Source organism: Apteryx rowi, unplaced genomic scaffold (genome assembly GCF_003343035.1).
Source record: "Apteryx rowi isolate R43461 unplaced genomic scaffold, aptRow1 scaffold_53, whole genome shotgun sequence".
In the NCBI taxonomy this organism is placed as follows: domain Eukaryota; kingdom Metazoa; phylum Chordata; class Aves; order Apterygiformes; family Apterygidae; genus Apteryx; species Apteryx rowi.
In genome coordinates this window covers 3,249,358-3,270,241 of record NW_020450794.1, presented here as the reverse complement: position 1 = coordinate 3,270,241, position 20,884 = coordinate 3,249,358, and the positions used below count along the sequence as shown (strand labels likewise).

General features: G+C 43.5%; 1 protein-coding gene across 21 annotated transcripts in view; it reads left to right on the top strand.

Annotated features, from left to right (window-relative positions):
• The window catches only part of MAP4K3 (mitogen-activated protein kinase kinase kinase kinase 3), an 80,178-nt gene extending 64,575 nt beyond the window's left edge, over positions 1–15,603 (top strand). For 9 of the 21 annotated variants that reach the window (XM_026080648.1, XM_026080645.1, XM_026080644.1 and 6 more), the window contains 8 exons: positions 314–372; positions 2,887–2,990; positions 3,473–3,644; positions 6,283–6,351; positions 6,471–6,563; positions 8,189–8,259; positions 11,144–11,199; positions 14,207–15,603. In XM_026080648.1, coding sequence (XP_025936433.1) covers positions 314–372; positions 2,887–2,990; positions 3,473–3,644; positions 6,283–6,351; positions 6,471–6,563; positions 8,189–8,259; positions 11,144–11,199; positions 14,207–14,294 — 712 coding nt within the window. In that variant the 3' untranslated portion in view covers positions 14,295–15,603. Of the gene's footprint in view, positions 1–313; positions 373–2,886; positions 2,991–3,472; positions 3,645–6,084; positions 6,158–6,282; positions 6,352–6,470; positions 6,564–8,188; positions 8,260–8,487; positions 8,711–10,356; positions 10,520–11,143; positions 11,200–14,206 lie in introns of those variants that run through there. The other 12 variants (XR_003255907.1, XM_026080651.1, XR_003255906.1 and 9 more) reach the window with 10 other exon arrangements.
• Positions 15,604–20,884: the final 5,281 nt, after the last annotated feature.

Below are 20,884 nucleotides of genomic sequence, written 5' to 3'. Positions count from 1 at the left end.
CTATCCAGGCATGTGTAATAAATACATATAATTAAATAGCAAGAGACAGTGGTAAATGATGCTTGAAAGCTAAGTGCCTTTTCCCTCCATTCCTGACCTTTAAATGCATTCATAAGGCTGCAGAATTTTGCAGCATCTCAGAGCTGACAGGGGGATCCCATGTATGTGCTGGCATGTCATTATACAAATAAATTATATTTTTAGTTTTTCGGGGCAGGGGGAGGGAATATAATTTTCCCACCAAAAACTTTCTGAAAAGCAATTTCATTCAGTTGTTTTAGTTGACCGATAATCCTGTATTTATATCTTGTAGGAAGTTTGCAGTGTCTACAAAAATTCCTGACACTAAGTGGTGTCAGAAGTGTTGTGTTGGTAAGTAAAGATCTGCAGAATAAATGCCAATAAGCAGTACAAATGGTAGCAGTATTAAGACTTCTGAGTCAGTTTCTGGAGGTACAAGAAGAAAAGGCTTTTCTGACATTATTGTGAAAATCTGCATCTCCAGGCAGAGAACTCCTTCAGATTAGTTCTTGCATTTAACCAGTGAAAACTTCCCCATTTCTCTCTTCATATTTAAAGACAATTCTCAGGAAATGCAGAGAAGCAGAACACATGTCAAATTTAAACCAACCTTTAGGAAAAACCTGATTTCCCCAAACAGATTGACTTAAAGAAGCAGCAGCAGCTGCAGTGTGCTTTCCAGCGCACAAGTTCAAATTATTAATATCAGATAATAAAAACAAGGAGTATTTTTAATTCTTTGCGGCAGTGTTGTCTCTGAAGCCTTTATAGTGTGTTCAGAGTGCCAGCTGCTGAAGAGTCACAGCTGCAATGTGTTAAAATGTGTTTGAAAAAGGGGATAGGAGCAGATAGTTTTAAAAAAAAAGAAAAAAAAACAGGAAAGGTACCTATGCATGATCTCTCAGAGGCAAGCTCTTGTCCCTGGAAATGTTTCACCTGGTGTTCCATAATCAAGTGTTTGTTGTGAGGAGTTGTATTATGCAGGAGATTTTCAGAGGCTCAGTGGTGAGTGAGCATCCATCTGTCATTTATCTTGATGAAAATCTCCCAGATACTGCTGAAACATCCTTTTTGTTTGTTACCACTTCTTTGTCCAGCTCACCTGTTAAAACTTGACTTTTTCTGGGATACAAATCCTTTAGGGTGCGGTAGGGTGTTAACAATATGTACTGTGTACATCCAGGCCTGGACTTAATAGTCAAGCTGTGAACGTTAATAGACTGATGAAAGGAAAAATCCTCGGCCTCTCGTGCCTGTGCAAGGATGGAAGCCAGCCGGGGAGTGGGGGGGAATCGGCGTAGATAGGACCTCTGGCTTTCTGACATGGAAGTTCATTTCAAAGTCCGTATGTTTTAAGGTCTCCACTTACAAAATGAGAAACCTGGTGGTACGTTCCTCCGTACTCTTATGGTTTCCGTACTAACTGGCCTGGAGCTGCACAAGCGTGCCATGGCACTTGGCATAGCTAATGGAGGGGGAGCTTGCTGTTCTGGCATTCAGAAATAGCTTAACCTAATAAGTCTGTAGTGCTTCTTGCATGATAGGCACTGAGGGAGAGTTTGTGATGGCAACACAGGCAGCTGCAAAAGACAGGCCTAAGGGGAGAGGTTAGATCCCCCGGCCCCCCTATACTGCCCTGCTTATGTGCAGCCTAACTCTCAACTCCTGGCAGCAGCATAAGTATCCCATGGCCTGGGAGAAGCTGCAGTGCCATAGGAGGCAGAGAAAGACCAGAACTTCTGGTCTTGTTTCTTCAGCTTACTGGTGTTGATAATTGTATGTTTTGTAGTTTCTCCTGCTGTGTTCAGCCTTACTAAGGGTCACACCAAGCGTTATTTCCTGCATTTTGCAGTTTGCTTGATGTTGAGCGAGAAAACAGATTCATGAAACTAAGCTTTGGTGTCTAAAGTGCCAGTGGCTTGCCAGTGGATTTCCCTGGGAATAGAATAGCATGAGCATATTTCATTTATGCAGATAGTATTGTGGTAGGCACTCGTTATCTGAATTGCATTGTTAATTCCCTAGCGGCCCAAGGCTGTTCTATTGCGCTTTAAAGTCGGATCTTTAGGCATAGCTGCACAAGGTGTAAAGTAACGCTTGTTCATCTTATACAACAGGTATGCTGGCAGTGCTTAAGGAATGAAGTCTTGTCATTACTGTGTGGTCTGTAGAATTAAGGTTGTAAAACTGACTTTGGCATTTCTTGACTATTCAGTGCTCAACTTTGCAACTTGAGTGCTTTTTTTCAAGTTTCTACTTGAGCTCTGATAAACAGCAGAAGAAGAGCAGTTGAGTGGGAGCTGATGGTATCACTTTAAAATTGGCTTTCCTGCTGATCTGAACAAGTGGTCATCAGAAATACAGAGTATTTGGATTTCAGACCTGCAATGACAGTGCCTGAAAGGCAGCTGAGCAATTCCTAAATGACAGTGATTGTTCAGTTCCTGCTGAAGAAGAGTCAGCGTCTCATAGAAAAAGCCATTCTTTAACAGCTTCTTGTGATAATTGGGAGATGGCTTAGGCAAGCCAACATCGTGGAGGGAGATACTTGAAGTGCATGCACAGACCTAGCTTGTAGACTATCTAGAGCAGTAAATCCCATCTACCAATTTAAAAAACAACACTAAACTTTAATATGGCTTATTTGGCACCAGCTACTGTTTATGTCCTGGGGAAGGGCAGCCACTATTTCAACGTGCTTGCTGCCACTGTAGTGTGGATGTTGACTTTTCAGCAGCCTCCTTTTATATAGGATTAGGATGGGGGTGGTTATTTTCCAAAATTGTATGGACTGTTAGTTGAAAATGGTTTAGAAGCTGTATTTGCTCAGCGTACTAATGTACTTTACCTCTGCTTTTTTGGCAGTGAGGAATCCTTACACAGGTCACAAGTACCTTTGTGGAGCACTACAGTCTAGCATTGTTTTGTTAGAATGGGTTGAACCAATGCAAAAATTTATGCTAATCAAGGTAATATTACGATAAGGTGAAATACTCTTCTGCTGGTTTTCAGTTGTATTTATCTTGTGATTTGTTAAGAATTAGTATTAGCTAATTATTGTTTTAATTCTCTTGGCTTCTGTTAAATTACACTGAAAGTAGCTATTTAAACATCTGCAGCTACTATGACTTGATCAACCTGGAAGCAATGGCTTAGAGGCTTTATTGCTAGGGAGAGCAATGATGGGTATCGTACTCATCTGTGGGCAGCCACAAGGAAAGCACATGATTAAAGACAGATCCTGTCTATTTTAACCAAATCGGCATGAAGGCTCTATAATCTTCAACTCGGACACTCTGCATCTATCAGTTACTGTTATCTGAAGAAGTAAACTTAATGTTACAAAACGTACTGGATAAAACTTGCTATGCTGTTTAAATGTCTAATAGCAACTCGGACTAAACTTTTTACTTGTTCCTCTTCTAACATTTATTTTTGTTTCTTAATCCAGCACATAGATTTTCCTGTACCTTGTCCGCTGAGGTTGTTTGAAATGCTGGTAGTCCCCGAGCAGGAATTCCCTTTAGTTTGTGTTGGTGTCAGTAGAGGGAGAGACTTCAACCAAGTGGTGAAGTTTGAGACTGTCAACCCAAATTCTACCTCCTCATGGTTTACAGAAACAGGTTTGTGTGCTACTGTGATTGCATTCAGAAATGTTCCTTGCTCTTTTATTATAGCTGAAACACCAGAAAGTTACAGTTTCCTCTAAGGAAACTAATGGTCATATCATTAAGGCTAAGTGATCCTTATAAATTTGCAGTTTAAAGGGGCTATCTGATTGTACCTGTAGCACCTTCACTTTTTTTTTTTTTGAATGTTTCTACTGTTGCACTGATTTGACTTTTTAAGCTTTCGAGTATAACAGAGGACAGAATTGTGGTTCCTTGGCATTTCCATAAATCAAGTTGTACATGCCTCTCATCCACTGAGGTGTTCTGTGCTCTAGCCTGGCACCATGACTTTTATTTATTTAAGAGATTTTAATACAATTTCAGTCTGAGTAGTTTCTTTCAAAATCATTCTAGGTGTGGTTTGGCTCTGCTGCAATAAGCCAGTAAGGTTAAAAATGCTGTTATCAGCCTACTGCTAAGCAAGAGAGAGAGTATTTCTATTCTTCTGACGTTTGTGGAATGAAAAAAGAACTAGCAGGAAACTAAGCCCCTGTCCATCACTGGTCCGGGTGCTACTGAGTGAGGAAGACACCACCTAAGCAACAGTAGAAACTGTCTTAAGGAAGTGTGCTAAGAATTATGTTTCTAGATTTGCAGGGTTTCCTTTAAAACTAGCTACGGTAGTGAGTGGACCCCAGTCCTAGCTTGCAGGTTTAAAAGCAGTGAATAACTTAGCTATTACCAGGCACAGAGAAAATAATACAGAATTCCGTTGTTGATCCATGGTGAATTTGTAAGTAGTCCTGTACTGGCATATACATGTGCATGGATCCAGCTGACCGGATACTGTGGAACTCACTGAAAAGTACAGTTTCCACTAGAAAGAGGCCTGCTTTCTTGCTGCTAAAAAGTACTTGTCAGATTTTGATACAGTTTAAAGAATAGCTGCAAAAAACAAAGTGATCAGTGGATGGCCAATTAATGCACTTACTACTTCAAAGTTAATGCATTGTATTTTCAAGCTTATACATATATTTATGTAACTAGGTGACTTCAGTTGAGTCAATAAAAGTAGCATACTGAAGAAAAACTCTTTGAACTATAATGCCCTGTTGTCATTTTTCTTTCAATATTGTCTGCATCGGTGTGTAATACAAGAACAGTAATACCTTCCTGGTTCCCATGTTTTTTATGTGGTTAACTTAACACTGCATTGTGCTTTCCTAAATACTTCTAGCTTCTTGAATCATTTGTATGTTCTCTTGTTGTGTCTATGTTGTCATTTTCTCCTATTTGTTTGATGCTAATTTAAACCCTTGTTATATTGGTTTCTTCCTGTCCCCTGCTGGCAGGATGGAGATAGAGCAAGCAAACAAAATTTCAGTGTTTTTGAATGAGGAAAGTGTGTACCATGTTGTCACAAATAGCTTCCATCAAATAGTTTTCTTTGTCTGACTTTTAGTATTTGTTTGTGAATGTCTGATAAAGACATTTAAAAAAAAAAAAAGGAAGTTATTTATATTAGCAGGCCCAGACATAAAGCAAGGGCTTGCTTTCTCCCATTCCTCTCCTTCTCTCATCAGCTTCAGCCAGTGCAGTGCATGCTTCTGCGTATCATAATGTGGTTGCATAGATGTATATAGTCCAGTCCTCTCTTGCATGCTTTCATCGTGGCTATATCCACCTTTGGTTAAAGTCATGCATTAGAAATTGGTTAAGATCACGAATATATACCTTCCAAGACATCAAATGCCAAAAAGAGATGGAGGGACCATCTCAGGGACCACATTTCTGCCATCCCACTTGGGGAGTTTTTTTGCTTCTTAACAGGACTGTGGATTTCATTGTTTAACTGAGAGCTGCTTTTGTATTTTAGGTAACATGCCCTAATTTCTCATCTCTAACAGATTTAATGAGTTTCACTCTTTTCTGTATGAAAGAATGCCTGCAGAATCACTGGCATCAATGCCAAATTAGTAAGAGCTGCTTTTTGTGTAATTTTAACGTTAACAAACAGATCACAATCACACTTCTCTTTTGAGTTGACATGTCCACTGATCACTTGTGGGTCAGATCCCCCTGTTTTCTGTGATGGAGGCTGCTGCAGCTGTAACTCAGAAGAAAGAAAAGGTAACCCTTCCTTTTAGGAGTTTGGAGAAGGAAAAATATTCCCCCATATTGTAAAGTCTGGGGATGGAAAGTCTGAAAATAGCAACAAGGATTGGGTAATAATATAAAAGTCCCTAGCAAGATTTAGAAATAAAGGCAAAACAAAAATGGAATGAAAGAGCATTCAGGTTTAGTGTGGACAGTCTCAGACGCATGCATTTTTTTGCAACAGCAATATTAAGAGAGACCAAGAGATAATAAAAGGACAACAATGTACACATGAGTTTGCTTTTGTGACATGGCTCAGAAAAGGCTGGATTAAGTCCATACTTTAATATTACAGCTTCAGTTTTCCCGTCACAGTCAACATGTTGGATAAGTGGACATGCCCTTCTAAGAGAAGAGAAATGTCACTGGTAAGATGATAATTTTCAGTAGATTAAAAACACACTAACCCATTAAATTGTCTCAAACTCTAGAACTTCCATTTCAAATTTCATGGTAATTTATGTTATAAACTAACACTGTCATTTTTTTATAGACACTACAGAGACAAGTGTTGTACATGTAACACAGCTGGAGAGAGATACCATTTTGGTGTGTTTGGATTGTAAGTTTTAGAACCAACTAAATATATACATATGCATGTACATGCATACTGTCTGTCTGCAAATTAGGCCATATGTTGAAGATTAATTGTTGGTTGACACATCCTATTTTTTTGTCTAGGCTGCATAAAAATAGTGAATCTACAAGGCAGGTTAAAATCCAGCCGAAAACTGTCATCAGAGCTCACGTTTGATTTTCAAATTGAATCGATAGGTAAGTTAGATTTCAGTCTTAATATTGACTATCCTGATTCACGTATTTACTATTACGGTACAGAATTAAAGATGCTAACTGTCAGGTCTTTGACGTGTGAAACACATGAACTCATGCATTCCACTTGTGTCAGAAGGCTCAGTGGAAGGTTCAGCACACGGTACAATGTGCTTCCCCAAGAGCAAACAGAGCAGTAACCCCAGAGTTTTCCCTGGTTAGGCTAGACAGCCTGGAGACGTGGAGTCTCTAAGGGAGACATTCGGCCTCTAAAGGAAAACCTTAACACAACCTGCTCAAAGTCTGTGAATCACTCATGGCCGATTCATTCTGCATGTGTGTTCACACAGTCCGTTTCTAAAAAGCAGCTCGTACACCAAATTAATACAATATGTCACACTTTATGTAAAAAGAGCCTAGTTGTTTTCTTGGGAAGAATCAAAATTAATTAGATTTGTGAAACGGAAAGACAGAATACATTCATTTGGGTATTTTTCTCTAGAGATGGGAGTGGGTAGAGAGTTGGGAGATTGCTGGGAGAGCTGAAGGCATTTCCAGTCCCAGTCTGTTACTAGAGTGGATGAGAAGAGGAGCCCAAGGGTAGGAGGTGATCAGAGGAAGGAATTGCATGAAGGAAATAGTTTGGAGCCACAAGGGGAAGAGAAGGATGAGGAAGGATGTGTGCACAATGGAGAGTAGCACCAGAACGAGAGGAACGGTGGGAACAAAAATAATAGGGAGGTGAACTGAATTTCTCCCTGAGGAGACGCTTTGAAGCTTTGGGCACTTCAAACATAATCTCCCACAGAGAACAGGACAGGAAAAAAAGACACTGTCATGGAAAACATTGCTTTTATGCCTCCTGTTGGTTAGGAATGGGGGAAGGAAGGAGTAAGTGTACTTGAATCTGCTCCCTGTGGGAACTCTGCACATGCTGTGGTCCTCTTTCACCTTGTCATAAATGAGGTACCAGTGTCCTGCTCTGGCCTGGCAGTGTCTCTGAAGAGCTCTGCTCCATTTCCTGCACCCATGCCCTGATTCACAGAGGCAGGAGGCTGGAAGCAGACAGGACAGACTCTTCCTGGTGACCTACACACTTGCTGCTGTCTCCGAGGAGGCCCTCAACCCATTTCTTTTCACAGGATTAAAATGCAGGTGTGCCTGTTGCATGGTTCTGTTTAGGTGACAGTGGAAGGGCTGGGGAGAGCAGGTCTCCCTAAAACTTCCCACTGCTGTTACATAAGGACTGTCTTAGCCCGTAGTTACTTGTAAAGTGACATATCACTGCAGGATCCCTGTAACTTTTCTGCTAAAATTCAATTAACATTTTATGCTAACATTAAAATAGAGAGGAGGTTCCTGTTTAGAGGAAAAGGGTTTTTTGTTTTTTTTTTTTTTAACTAGAAACAGATTCTAATTGGGTGTGATTATTTGTAAACCTTACTCTTCTTTTAAAAATATATATCTATATACATACAAACACACACAGAACTACTATGGAGGCAGATTCAGTCATTCTTCCAAGACACTTTTCAGTCTGCACAAACTTCAAAATTGCAATGCTATGCTTTTCACCTCAAAAGAATGAGCTGACATTATGTCTGATTCCAGTCTTCTTTTTCTACCAGTCTGTCTACAAGACAGTGTGTTAGCCTTCTGGAAACATGGAATGCAAGGAAGGAGTTTTAGATCTAATGAGGTGAGTGCTGCATTTTGCTTCAAATTCTAGTATTTATATGATAACCCAAGTTTAGGATAAATAGATAATGCTGTGATCTGAAAAAGAATAAAACATTTCAGTAACATCCTAGGTTAGACCTGGAAGCTGGATTCTAAGCTACAAATGAATTAGACCTGCTATTCCAACGATGAAAGTGTAAATGTTGAAATATTTCTTTAGAACAAAGATCCTTTTACTCTTCCCTAGTGGAAAACTGCATAAAGCAGCCGAGTTGGACACACTGTCCTTCTGGCTTGGTGGGATATGATGCCCATGTTGCATAGGTGGAGGGAAGCACTGGAGAATCCAGCCCGCCAAAGAAATTGACTCAGGCCAAGAATTTTTTTCTGCTAAATTGGCATGTGACTGAAGTGTTGGTCCTCCCTTGCACTCCCTTGAAGAAAGCTGCATGACGGAATCGGCAGTAGTGGTGAGTGGTGCCTCTGCAGTTGAGAAATGAGCTGAGCTGGTATATGCTGCAAGGCTGCAGCTGAGGTGAAGCTGTACTGGGAACTCCTTTCAGGTCTAACATACAAAGCAGAAAGCAGCAGAATTGGTGCCGTAAAAAGTAACCACGGCTTAAGTCTTGTTTACATTAATCTTCAGGTTAAATTGCTTCAAAGACCAGCTTTTTGTCACAGTGCCAAACAGTGGTTGCCCATCATTCTTGGTCTCCTCCATGATCATTTTGCTTATGAGTCATTTAAAAATTTTAGTGCCCAACTTTCACAAGATTTTGTATTCTCAGGAGAACAGTATCAGACTGACCTAAAGATTGTTCTTTATAAAATTTCTGTGCAGTCCTGTTTTTCAGCCAGTTCCATGCAAGTTTTAAACATAGTTAAACTATTATAAGTACCTTTCTTATACCTTTTTTCCTGTTGCAAACCTATGTGTTGGTGGAAGCACTGTGCTTTGTTGGATTTTAATGAATCTCTTGATTTGGTCATTAAAGAATATTTACAAACTACCAATTAGTTCATCAGCGGCACATCAGCTGGAGAGATCGAGTTCACTATAGCTAACAGTATTTTAAACTACCCATACACTCACACCATGCCAAGTTTAGATATTCCACATTATTACACAATTACATTTATTTATACGAAGCCACAGCTGACCTAATCTGTGCTAACAGTAATCCTGCTCTTTGTGGGAAGCTGGGCTAGAGACTAGAGTCAGACTACTCTTTATTTCTAAGTTTACAAATGCTTTTTGTGGCATCTGTGTATATTTGATCACCAGACACGATTGTCCTTCTCCCAAGAATGTTTACCGTAATGGTGAACTGCAATATCCCTGCTCTTAGCACAGCCCACGAGGAGGAGATGGTGACTCTCGGCATTTCTCCAACCCCAAAATGCTGCTAGCAGCATTCTGCAAGTCTCAGTGTATTACTCCACCCATTGGCACTCAGTATCTCTGATCCAGTTGTGAGAGGATGTGCCCCAGGGTGCTGCAGCCCAAGTGGATGCTTTATATTGTTTACATAAGCATAAGGAACACTGTCGTCTTGCTTTGTTATTGTCAAGCCAGCACCTAAATGAAGAACAGAAGGCAAGACCAAAATGTCAGAAAGCAAGCCAACCCAAACGTTTTTCTGTAGAACATCTCTAGGGCAAGCTCTCAGGTCTTGTTAAAATCCATATCTCTCCTGGTTGCCACAACTGTTAAGAAGAAAATAAACCCATTTTCATCTGCAAGTGTGAAAGGCCTGCATTACTGGGCTCAAATCTTGGCTGTGTTCATTACTTTGTGGGGATTTTTACTGTGTAAAACCTAACTAACCAAACTTTGCTGCACATTTGTCTTTGAACACATTAGCTCGAATTCTCTATTCTAATATTGGTAAATCTAATTGGGGATGATTTCAGCTGTTTGTGAAGTCACTTCACCTTTTCCTTCCACAACTGTGACCTTCCACAGTGGCTTGATTCAATAGGAAGAATGAAACAACAGGGAACTGTGTGAATTCTGAGACAAAACTCTCAGAATTTGTGCCAGGATTGTACAGACTGAGCCCCCCAACACAGAAGTGTGGAAGTTCATTGTTGTGAATTAAAATTTTTCTTGTAGTCCTTTGTGCCAAAAGTGAATTTCCAAAGTCAACTACACCTGCTATGATCTGGGAAGGAGAGAAGAGTCACTTCTGTTCTCAAAAATGTGAAAAGTGGCTGTGTAGAAAGGGAGCTTTGTAAACGGTGCTGCCTGCTGACATGGTGACTTGATATCCTTTGGAGTATGTACTGGGCTTTGACTTGACTTGATATTTTCTTTGGTGCTTTGGCATTCACATAATCGTAAAGACATCACAGTAGTGCAAGTCACTTGCAGTAAACAAAGCTCTATTACACTATTTCTCAAATGTGAAAACATGCCCATTGTGAAAAGAAAACTTAATGTGTCACAAATTAGATTATATTTCTCTGTTAAGCTTTTCAGAATATGAACTTCCTGCAATATTATGATTCAGAATTTAAATGAAATGCGTAGGTATTTTGTGTGCCGTTTACCTGACTGTTTTGGATATCTACTGTAGAGTGAGACAAATTTCACCCCACAGGTACCTGTTTCACTCCTGGTTCTAAAGAGATTTGCACCAGTAGCTCAGATGTTGTGGTAGTGCAGTGCTGAGCCCTGCTGTCATGCTTGCAATTGCTACCAGAGAAATTCACATAATGTGGCAGGAGTTGCAGAAAACTTTGTTAGTCCTCATTTAAGAGTGACAGTTACCTTAAATCCTCTAGCTGACTTAAATCAGCAGTGAATTCATAACATCAGTCATGGTCGATTCTTTTCTCTAGGTTGATTAAAAAAAAAATGCATTTCACACATAAATGCCTGTCTTATTTTTGTTGTCTAGATCACACAAGAAATTTCTGATAATACAAGGATATTCAGGCTTCTGGGATCTGACAGGTATGAACAGAACCAAACTTAGAATGTTAAAATAGAAGACTAATCTGTTATCTTTTCCTCCTACCTTTTAAAAGTATTTCTGCTTGTTTCTTGGGATCCCTTTTGCAACCATCTTACTCATTCCTTTTGCGTGCATGTATGCCTTTCAGCCCTTTAAGTTTACTACTTTTTCTTCTAAAAGAATACAAATATTGCTTGTGGGCTTCCAGAAGGTACTCAGCCTCAGTAGTAGTAAGCCTGTATTTGGCTGCAATCACAAGTCTCTGGGAACATCTTCCTTTTTGCACTGCAGTTCTTGCGTTCAACTTGGCAAAACCTTCACTTTTCAGATGCTCTGCTGCAGCAGCCCATCAGGATCTACCTCTTGAGACAAATGCAGAAAATACATAAAAATGTAAATATCTCACTTCTTCCCCCAGAAAGGAGCTCTAACTGTTGTCCTCCTAACACGACAGCTCAGGTGTTCGAGAGCCCTTCATAAGCCCCAGTGTAGCTGTTCTTCGGTGTCTGCCTCGCAGGACTGTAACACTATGCCTCTGTCTGACCCATCAGATATCAGCTTGCCTAGTCAGTAACTGCTATTTTAGGAGCGTTACTGACTTCCTCAACTTTCTCTGCCCTGTTGTCGAACTTTGTACTTCTCTAACAGTCATGAAGACAGCAGATGTTCTGTCTTCTGGGGAGCGTGTGCTGACGTGACAACTTCACCAGCAATGTATTCATACGCAGTGCAAAGATAGACTCATTTTTCTGCTGAGAATTGCCTCTGTCTTACGCCACTTAGAGGGATCCTCACCTTCGTGTGGCATCTCAGAAACGCTGAGAAGCTTCACATCAACCAAAGGCTTTCCCCTTATCTGCTTGTCCAAGCTTGATGCGCAGCCCTGTCATTGCCCATAACATCAACAGTATTGAATAGCACCACGGCTTTACCAGCTAGCTACCTGCCGGCTATATTTGCTGGCCGGAGGTTGGGGGTTCTGCCTTATGTGCGATACCTGATAGCTTTTTGGTAACAGGTAATTAAGTGCAAAACTAAATGCATCAAAACTAAATGCATGTAATGTAATGCAAATGTAACTAAATGCGTTCATCACTGACTTCTCTGCCAGTGAGGTGTGCGTGGAGCACAGCTTTATTATGCCATTTCTCTTAGTTGTTGAGAGAGAGTGCAGCTCAGTTTAAAAACAAGTCTGACTTCAGAATGGAATGTCACATTGCAGATCACCTGCCTTGGAAAAATAGCTTCTTCTCTAATTATTGGTCCATTTATTTCCAGCTTACACTAATATTCTCCCAAATCTGAGACAATGTTAAAAGATTTTTGCACTGCAGTAAATATTAATTCCAACTTCTTCAGACATCATTTTGCTTGCAGGACTGTCATATTTCATGCTTTAGCTTTGAAACCTTCCTCAGTAACACGTCACTTCCTAGTCGGTTCACGGGAACTGGGGCTCTGAGAAGCCAAAACACTGACGTTGGTGTGATAAGAGCTTGCTTGCTGCTTTCTCCTGGCGAGCAAGGAATGCCCTGTGGCATGAGATGTCATTTCTTTTAGAGCATGTCAAGCAGAGGCTGGGTTTTCTGAACATTGGTTTTAAAGCAAGCAACCTCTTCCTGGTCAAATTCACAACAGTTGGATGGATTTGAATTTCCCACAGTTTCTACCTTCACTCTTCAGTGTTTGTGGGGCAGAATTTGGTCATGAACAGCCAACAGATAACCCAGCAGCCAACAGCAATTCATATACCCTGCTCCATTCAGCAGTTTCAGTGCCTGATTAAACATCTTGGATAGGTTGTGAAACTGAGTTGTGATTGCTAATTTCCCTCCTTTGAAGAGAATGGTCTGATCTAGGATGTTCCTTACGGTCTTTCTAGTGGTAGTGTAGATCCAGCTAACCCACTTTCCTGTCTCCAATGCTGGCCAAAAGTTGGTGCCAAGAAAAAAGAGTATGAGAGGAGACTATGCATATAGTGATCCTTCCCTTGGAGACTGTCTCAGCCTACAAGACTTTGTGTCTCTGTGTTTCTGGAGAAAGTTTCTGTGGATTTAGTGATCCTTTGTGGAATATGTGGGCTCAGGGAGAAACTTGCAGAATGTCAACTTTTGGGGTCTGTCATGTCCAATGGCCAAGGACAGGTGAAGTGACCAGCTCTCCCTTATGTTGATATGCTTGCCTTCAGTGAGTGTTCAGGGTGACTGCAATGATCCTTTTTATTCCTCTTCTGAGAGTGGTCTGAATGTAGTTCTTTGTGTGCAGTGCTGAGAGTGGTGTGATATACATGCCCAAGTCTTACACACACACTTACCTTTGAGTGGTCCAGTGTGCCCTACACAGGTCTTGCACAGCACAGCAGGCACAGTTCCCCTCTCACCATATCTTGCAGCAGGACAAAACACAAACTGCCTCTCACAACTCAGGGCTGCCTCTTCAGTTGCAAAATAAGCCTCTGTCAGAAAAACCTCCTGTACCTCTTATCGGGCACGCTCCCTGAGAGAGGAGAGAGGGTAACTTTTCTCCTTTTTCAGTAAAGGGCTAATGCGTTCCAGGACTGGTGTCTGATTAGCAGGTTAGCTTTGCAAAGCTCCAGGGAAGCACGAGCCCAAGCAGTAGGCTGTGATGTGTCCCGACCCTTCTCAGAAGCACCCGCTGAAAGGTGTGGACAAGAGGCAATAGGCATAAGTAGCAGCAAGGGAAGTTTCAACTGGATAAAAGGGGGGAGAATATCACTGTGAGGGTGGTCAAACACTGGACTAATAGCCCAGAGAGGCTGCGGAGATTCTTGGAGATCCCCTGACCATGGCTGGACAGGACCCTGAGATGGCTTTGAGATTGGCCCTGCTTTGAGCAGGGGTTAGACTAGAGGTCTCCAGGGAAAGAGAAACGACTGCTAGTCAAATGGACAAGTGGGAAGAATATTTACAGCTATATCCAGGGATGCCTTTAAATGAAGGATTACTTGACTTATTGTGGCTTGTTTTGTTTTGTTTTTCCCCCTAGGGTCGTGGTGCTGGAGAGTAGGCCAACAGATAACCCGACAGCCAACAGCAATTTATATATCCTGGCAGGGCATGAGAACAGTTACTGAGAACGGTGCATGGCAACTCACCATGACAAGATAACACTCCTGCTGCAGCATTCATGGCAGGCTGAAAATGCACAAAAGCTGCAGTAACCCGACTTCAGTTACTTTATAATTTATTGTGGCATGAGAGGAAGATGAGAATTGTTTGTGGTATGGACACATTAGCATTAAGATACCACAGAAGTGCTTAATTTACTGTTATGTAATCTTTGTACATACGCAGTATTTTTCAGTGAAACTTCTTGCTGAAGACCTACACTGACCTTATGTAGATAGTGGTCCTCCTATTAAGTACAAGTGTCTTACCTGTACAGATGTAAAAGTCACTGAGGATGCAAAAATGAAATCGGGGTACTATTTTAAGGACTTCTTGTGTGTTTATTATAAAGTGGGATGCTAGCAACAAATATAGTACATTTAACAACACTATTGTATTTTATTATATGTAATTTACTAATACAAATAAATCTTAACTTTTAGAAATTGTAACCAAGGCTGTAATCAGATTACAATCTTGTTTTTAATTTTGATGCAACACACTGGTGTTCACGTTTGCACAACGTATTGAGATGTGATGTATTTAGTCACAAAGGTAAGCTGTGACTTTGTGGATATGACTTGGGCTTCAGAGTTCCTTTTTTTTTTTTTTTTTAGTTTACTTGGGTAGTTTTCTTTGTGAAACAAACCAGTTAAACACCTGTATTTTTATATTTAATTAAAACTCTCTTTACGATTATTTCTCTATGCTTGAAAACAATACTTCCTGGATGGGTGTCAGTCCCAGAATAGTGGTACCTTGCTGTAACACTGCAATAGGTGTTTGAATTACTAGTGTATACAATGGTTAAAAATTAGTATTACTGTTTGTCTTACTAAATAGCTTCATATCACAATGAAAAGTAGCAACATTCCACACTGTGGAAATGGCTCAAAGATCTTGTCATTTTGACTTTTTTTGGCCTTAACCATTTTCACACTTTTCTTGATTTAGGGTGTTAACACATGGCCAAAATAATTTAGTTACTACCTCATTCAAACAATACAATGGTTACTACGCATCACAGGAACTTAGTTTTGATCAGAAGTATTTTTGATTGCTATTTTCCAATGGAGTATGTAAATGCCAAGTTTTAGCAAAATGCACACATTTGACTCCTTTTTTTGTATATGTTCTTTATATTTTATTGTGATAATATACACTAAAAAACAAACTAAATTTAAAGTGATTTATGGCCTGCATTATTGTTGTGATTGGTAATGCTTTGGAATATGTTCCCTAATGTATATAATGTAAAATAAACTTTTTTTAACACGTTGTTGTACAAGTAGATTACCACCTGCACTAATTTCCACATAAAGCTAACATGTGTTGATGGAACATACCAAGTTTTGAATTCTCCTATTAAATGTTTACATGCCAAACAGAGAAGCTGGCCGTTCCAAATGTACGAATGGTCAGACTGCTGGGGCTCAACTGAATTTTGGCTTGTGCTAGCACTTGAGGGTAGGTATTACTACCCTTTTGGCCTTTAAGCACCAGACCTATACACTTTAGAATTTGTCTTCCCCAATTTCAGCTTACTTGTTTCAATTCTTTCTTGAGGGCCCCTCCCTCCCTCGCCTAGTTTTCCAAGTTCATTGGCTGCAAAAAATGGTTTTTTTTTTTCTTTTCCCCCAACAGGGCTCTTTCTGCCTACAGGATTCGGGTGTGTTGCCTCTGCTAGCCCCATCTCCTCTGTTCCCTTGTACTGAACCTCAGAGCAGCCCCACGGGAGAGATGGTAACACAAGCCCCGCTGCTGAGAAGCTGAATTCTCAGAAAAGGCAAGAACTTCTGTGCATTTCACAGCATGTTTGTGCTGCTGCTGCTGCTGCTGCCCGAGGGGGATTTCCATCTCTCTTCTCACAGGCTGTTCCTCACTTAAACACACAAAAAGTAGCTGAATCTTAACCAAAACACCCCTAAAATACAATATAGCTGATGTGCAAATGAGAGCTCCCTGAACATGCTTCCTCCTGTTGGGTTTCTGCAGCAGCTGTGGCCAATTGTCTTGCTGCTTTGGGGCCATTGCTGAATTACAGGCAACAGGAGCTCAGGGGCATTTGCTTGATTTTGGCTGAGCATTTTTTTGGTATATGGATGCAATCTGGGATGCAGCTGGAAGAGCTGGCCAGATGAAAAATAGAGAGGACAGGGCAATGGCATGTGACAGGAAGGGAAGGGGAATGTTGTGCTAGGACAGGTTTGTCTCCAATGTATTGGTAAAGACAGTTTGGCTTCCACATGCTGCTTTCCACTCTCAAAGATGAGGAAGAAGCAGAGGTTTTTCCTCTCTAATCCATGAAGAAGCCATGGAAGTGGGGAGCTGCTCTGCTTGCTCCTGAAATCTTGAGGACTCCAAAGGGTGCCAGGACTCCTGCTTTTGATGAATTGTTCTGTTGCAGAATTTGGGGGTCTGTGCTGCAAGACTGCTTCTCCGGCCTCCCAAGCTGCTTTGTTCCTGGGCTGGCAGCTGCCTGGATGTCTGGTAGAGCAAGAGGTCTCCTCTGCTAGACTGCAGCTGCCCTGAAGCAACAGTTTCCTAGAGCCACGCTTAGTGGCAGTTTCCAAAACCACCCCTCCTGATGTAAGACTGTGCGGCTGACTGAAAGGAGCAGATTCATAGCCAGGAAACTGAATTACAGGCAAGCCTACAGCTAGTTAAAGCAGCTACTCTAACAGCCTGCGTGGGTTCTGCTTTTCTCTCTCTTCCCAGCCCCGTCTACTCTGGCTGCTTTCGCTCCTAGCCGCTCACATGTGGAAGTGTGCTCTGATGTGGCCAAACGATAGGACATTCACCAACCAGGTAGCAAAGTTCTGATCAGTGCAGGGGCCAAGCTTTGGTCCTGGTTCAAACTGAGCTTTCTTAAAGATATTCTGATCCTTTGTGGAGATGTTCCTGGAAGCATGGAGGGCAGGGGAATGAGTGCTGAATTTATCCTGTTCTTGTGCATCTCTACAGACAGTGCTCTGTGCCCCCATCAGAAATGGGGACATTCTCAAAAAGGGAGAGGCTCAGATTCAGGTTTTGCACTCCATTGCCATCAACTGAAAGCAAGAGCTTTGCAAGGTGACACACTTGTTGCTACCTACCTGTTCCTTATGGCTTTGCAACCATGACCTGGAGATCAGAATGCACGTGCCCTGGGCTGGGGGCATCAGGTGGTCTCTGGGCAGCGGTGGGGATGGATGCATCCCCAAGGCTGAGGCGCTGCGCACAGGCAGGGTGACTTTCTTACCTCACCGCAGGCTTCAGCTTTAGCGATGCCCCGCTGGGTTTTAACGGGTTCTGCGTAAAAGGGTTGAAAAGAAGCTGATAAAACCAGGGAACACACCCAAACCTCTTGCCTCCCTTTGAGGAAACAGTCCAGGTTGATCTAAAACATGGGTTATACAGAGCCATGTTCCAGGCCTGTATTGAGGGGTGCAGAGGGAGCTGTTGGGGAACATGTGTCGGGGGGTGGGAGGACGCAGGCCCTGATGGACTCTCGAGCCCCCATTGCGGATAGCAATGCTGGAGAGAGAGATTAGCTTGTCTGCTTCCCAGCATCATCCTCTGCAATATGGTTGCATCACTGTCTCCTTCCCTCCTTGGGAAATACCTCCTGGGTGCAGATGTTCCCCCCGGAGCTAATTTAAATCCAACATCATTCAGGTCCCCCTTCCTTTGCTCTGGCGTCTGACCGGCAGCTACTCCCAGTGGCATCCTGCAGTCCAAATACAAGTGTACGTCTTCAGCCCCTGTCAGGCCCTTCTGGTGGCATCCGCTCCCATTCCCCACAGGCAGCCGCTCAGTCTGGAGGCGTGCTGTCACTGTTTGTAAGCCCCAGCCGCTCTTCCAGCCCTCAGAGGAGAGTATGGCAAAGGGCTACTGTGCCCCTCCAGCTTGTCCTTCTCTCCCTCCAGCAGCAGCCCTGGGGATCCCAAACATCCCCATCCCACTCATGCACATCGTACACTGCAGACAGCCCTGCAAGCCACCACCGTACTGGCTGCGACCTTTCACTTCTGCTCCTTCTGACAGCAGTGGCATTCAGCATCATCTTCGCCTCTCTTGGCTTCAGGGCAGATCCCGCTGCCAGGTTCCCTGCACCTCCCCTTGCCACCAAGCTTTCTCCTTCCCCTCATGCTTTGATTCCTCTGTCATTAAATCCCTCAGCAGCCTCTGGCTTTTAACTCCATGTGCTTTCCTGCAATAGCTTGCTCCATAGCGAACGCCAAGAAGGCTGCAATCCTCCCTCTGGGTCCTTAGGCACCCTGCCTGTGGTGATGCACACATTCACACCAAGTAACTGGCAGCACCTCCACCTGATTGCACTTTGGCTGCCTCTGCTCTCCTCCATGGATGTTGGAGCACTAATCCAGAGATCTGGGACTGCAACTGGTGAGCGAACAACATCCTATTGCTCTCAGTCACATTCAATGGATAGGTGGGATTTTTCCCATCCTGCCTTAGATGCTGGTTTAATTTTGCCACCTGTGAAACAACAGCTCCCCAGACAGCCCCAGCAATAGTTGCAGCTTGTTAAGTTGCTTCACAAGGGAAACCGCAGCCTCCCATGCAGCACACGGAGTGTGTCCGTGATTAGGCAGAGAATGAGGGGCCAGTGAGGAACCTGGACTGCCCTGTCCACTGACAAACCCAGGGGCCCCCAGGCATGGGGAGCACATGGTCCATGCTGGGTGGGCCTGGGCATGCCAGGGCCCTGGCCCTGCTGTGGAAAATGGCTGTGTCAGAAGGGAAGCCTTGAATTTGTGTAAAATGTCAACCAAGCAACCCTAGGCTTTCACCAACAGCCCAGGTCACAACCATTTAGGCAATACTCGGTGCTCAGATGGAAGACAGGATTCCCCTCCCCTCCAGGCCCTCAGTGTCCTTCGAAAGGGATTTTAAAGTGGGCATTAAGGCATTCAAAGCCAGGAGCAAGAAGGCTAAACACAGGCGGACTGGGTGCTGATAGCTCACAGTCATGAGGTGTCCTGTGGCCTTACCAAACATTTGAACCAACTGTGAACACAGAACCTGAAATTTTGCATTACCCGATGCTCTTTTGTGTGAAGGGAAGAGATACTGTAGGTCATTCACTGGTATTCAGGGGTCTCAGATCACAGTCCTGGCACTGCCTGACCATCATTTCCAAATAGAGGGGCTGGAAAGCAGAATGCTGGTGCAGTTTTACACCCAGTGTTATGCACATTCAGGAGTTCCTGAAGTATTATGCTTCAGGATTTAAACTCTGACAGACTGATTTTTCACCATAAGGTAATGAGTACATCTTCCCAGTCTATCAGATGCTGAGACTGAGTGTTCCTGAATCTGCAGGCAGCCTGGCAGGTTGAAATAATAGCTCTGAGATGTGAAATTTCTTTCCTTTCATCCCTGTTCCAGCATGTTCAAAGCAGTAGTCTGACTCCTTTAGACAGGAGTATCTGTGTAGAGGAAAAATGCCCAAGGCAGGGCTGAGGGGTGAAGACAGCTCCTTCTGAGAGGCTAGATACATTATCTACCAAAGTACTGCTTAGCTCCTCAAGAACGTCTCCTGTCCCCAGAGCGTTTCATAAACATTAATTAGCCAAGCCTCCCAACATGCATGCCATTCCTGACAGATGTTTGTCTAACCAGTCCTTGAGACTAAGGGAGACTCCACAGTCTCTCCAAAGCAATCTGTGGGGGTACTTCACCCTCCTCCCAGCTTAAAAGCTGGTCCTAAGCCTTCCTTTCAGCAATCAGCACAGGTTTTCATACATCCTTCCTATCCCTCTCGCCCTCTGTGCTCCCTAACAGCAGCTCACTATTGCCTCTTCTGGCCCTTGGGTTCTCCCTGGCCTCACACCTTGCAGAACAGAGCAAAAACTTCTCTCCAGCATCATCCTTCCCTCCCTCCATCCTGCCTATCAGGCAGACTACCGCGAACTTTGTGGTGCTTAAGCCACTGCACTTTAGCTGCACTCTGCCTTTGCTTTTCCTGGCCTTTTTTTCCCCCCCAAGAACCAGGCTCACTTTTCACCCTTACGGCTGTTCTTGCACTGCTTTAACGGGGTGTTTATTTACCTCTGACCTCCATCCACGTGTGAGATGACTGTACGTGTCAAGCGGCGAGAGACTGAAGTCCCCAGGGAGGCGTCGCACAGCCCCACGGCCTCCAGCCCGGCAGAGGCAGTCGGTTACTGCAAGGGCCGACGGTGCTCTAGGTCCCCCGGGCAAGGAAGGCTTGTGAGGAGATCGGTGCCGGTCTGCCGGGAGCGAAGCCTCGGGGACACTAACAGCGCTCCCCACAAGGAGCCGCAGTGAGGGGCTGAGGGGAGGCGAGCGCCCCTCAGGGCTGTGAAACGCGGCCCCTCTCCGTCACTCCCTTCTCCTCCCCCCTCCTCTCCTGCCCAACGCCGCGTCCCGTTGGGACAGCGCCGCAGGTGCAAGCGAGGGGTGCGTAAGCAGCCGGCCCCGCGTTTAATCCCAACGTTTGAGCCCGGTACGGCCCGCGCCGCCGCCGGGGGTCGCCGCGCGGCCTGTGCGGCCGTTAACGGCTCCCCGCCCGCAGGGGGCGCGCGCAGGG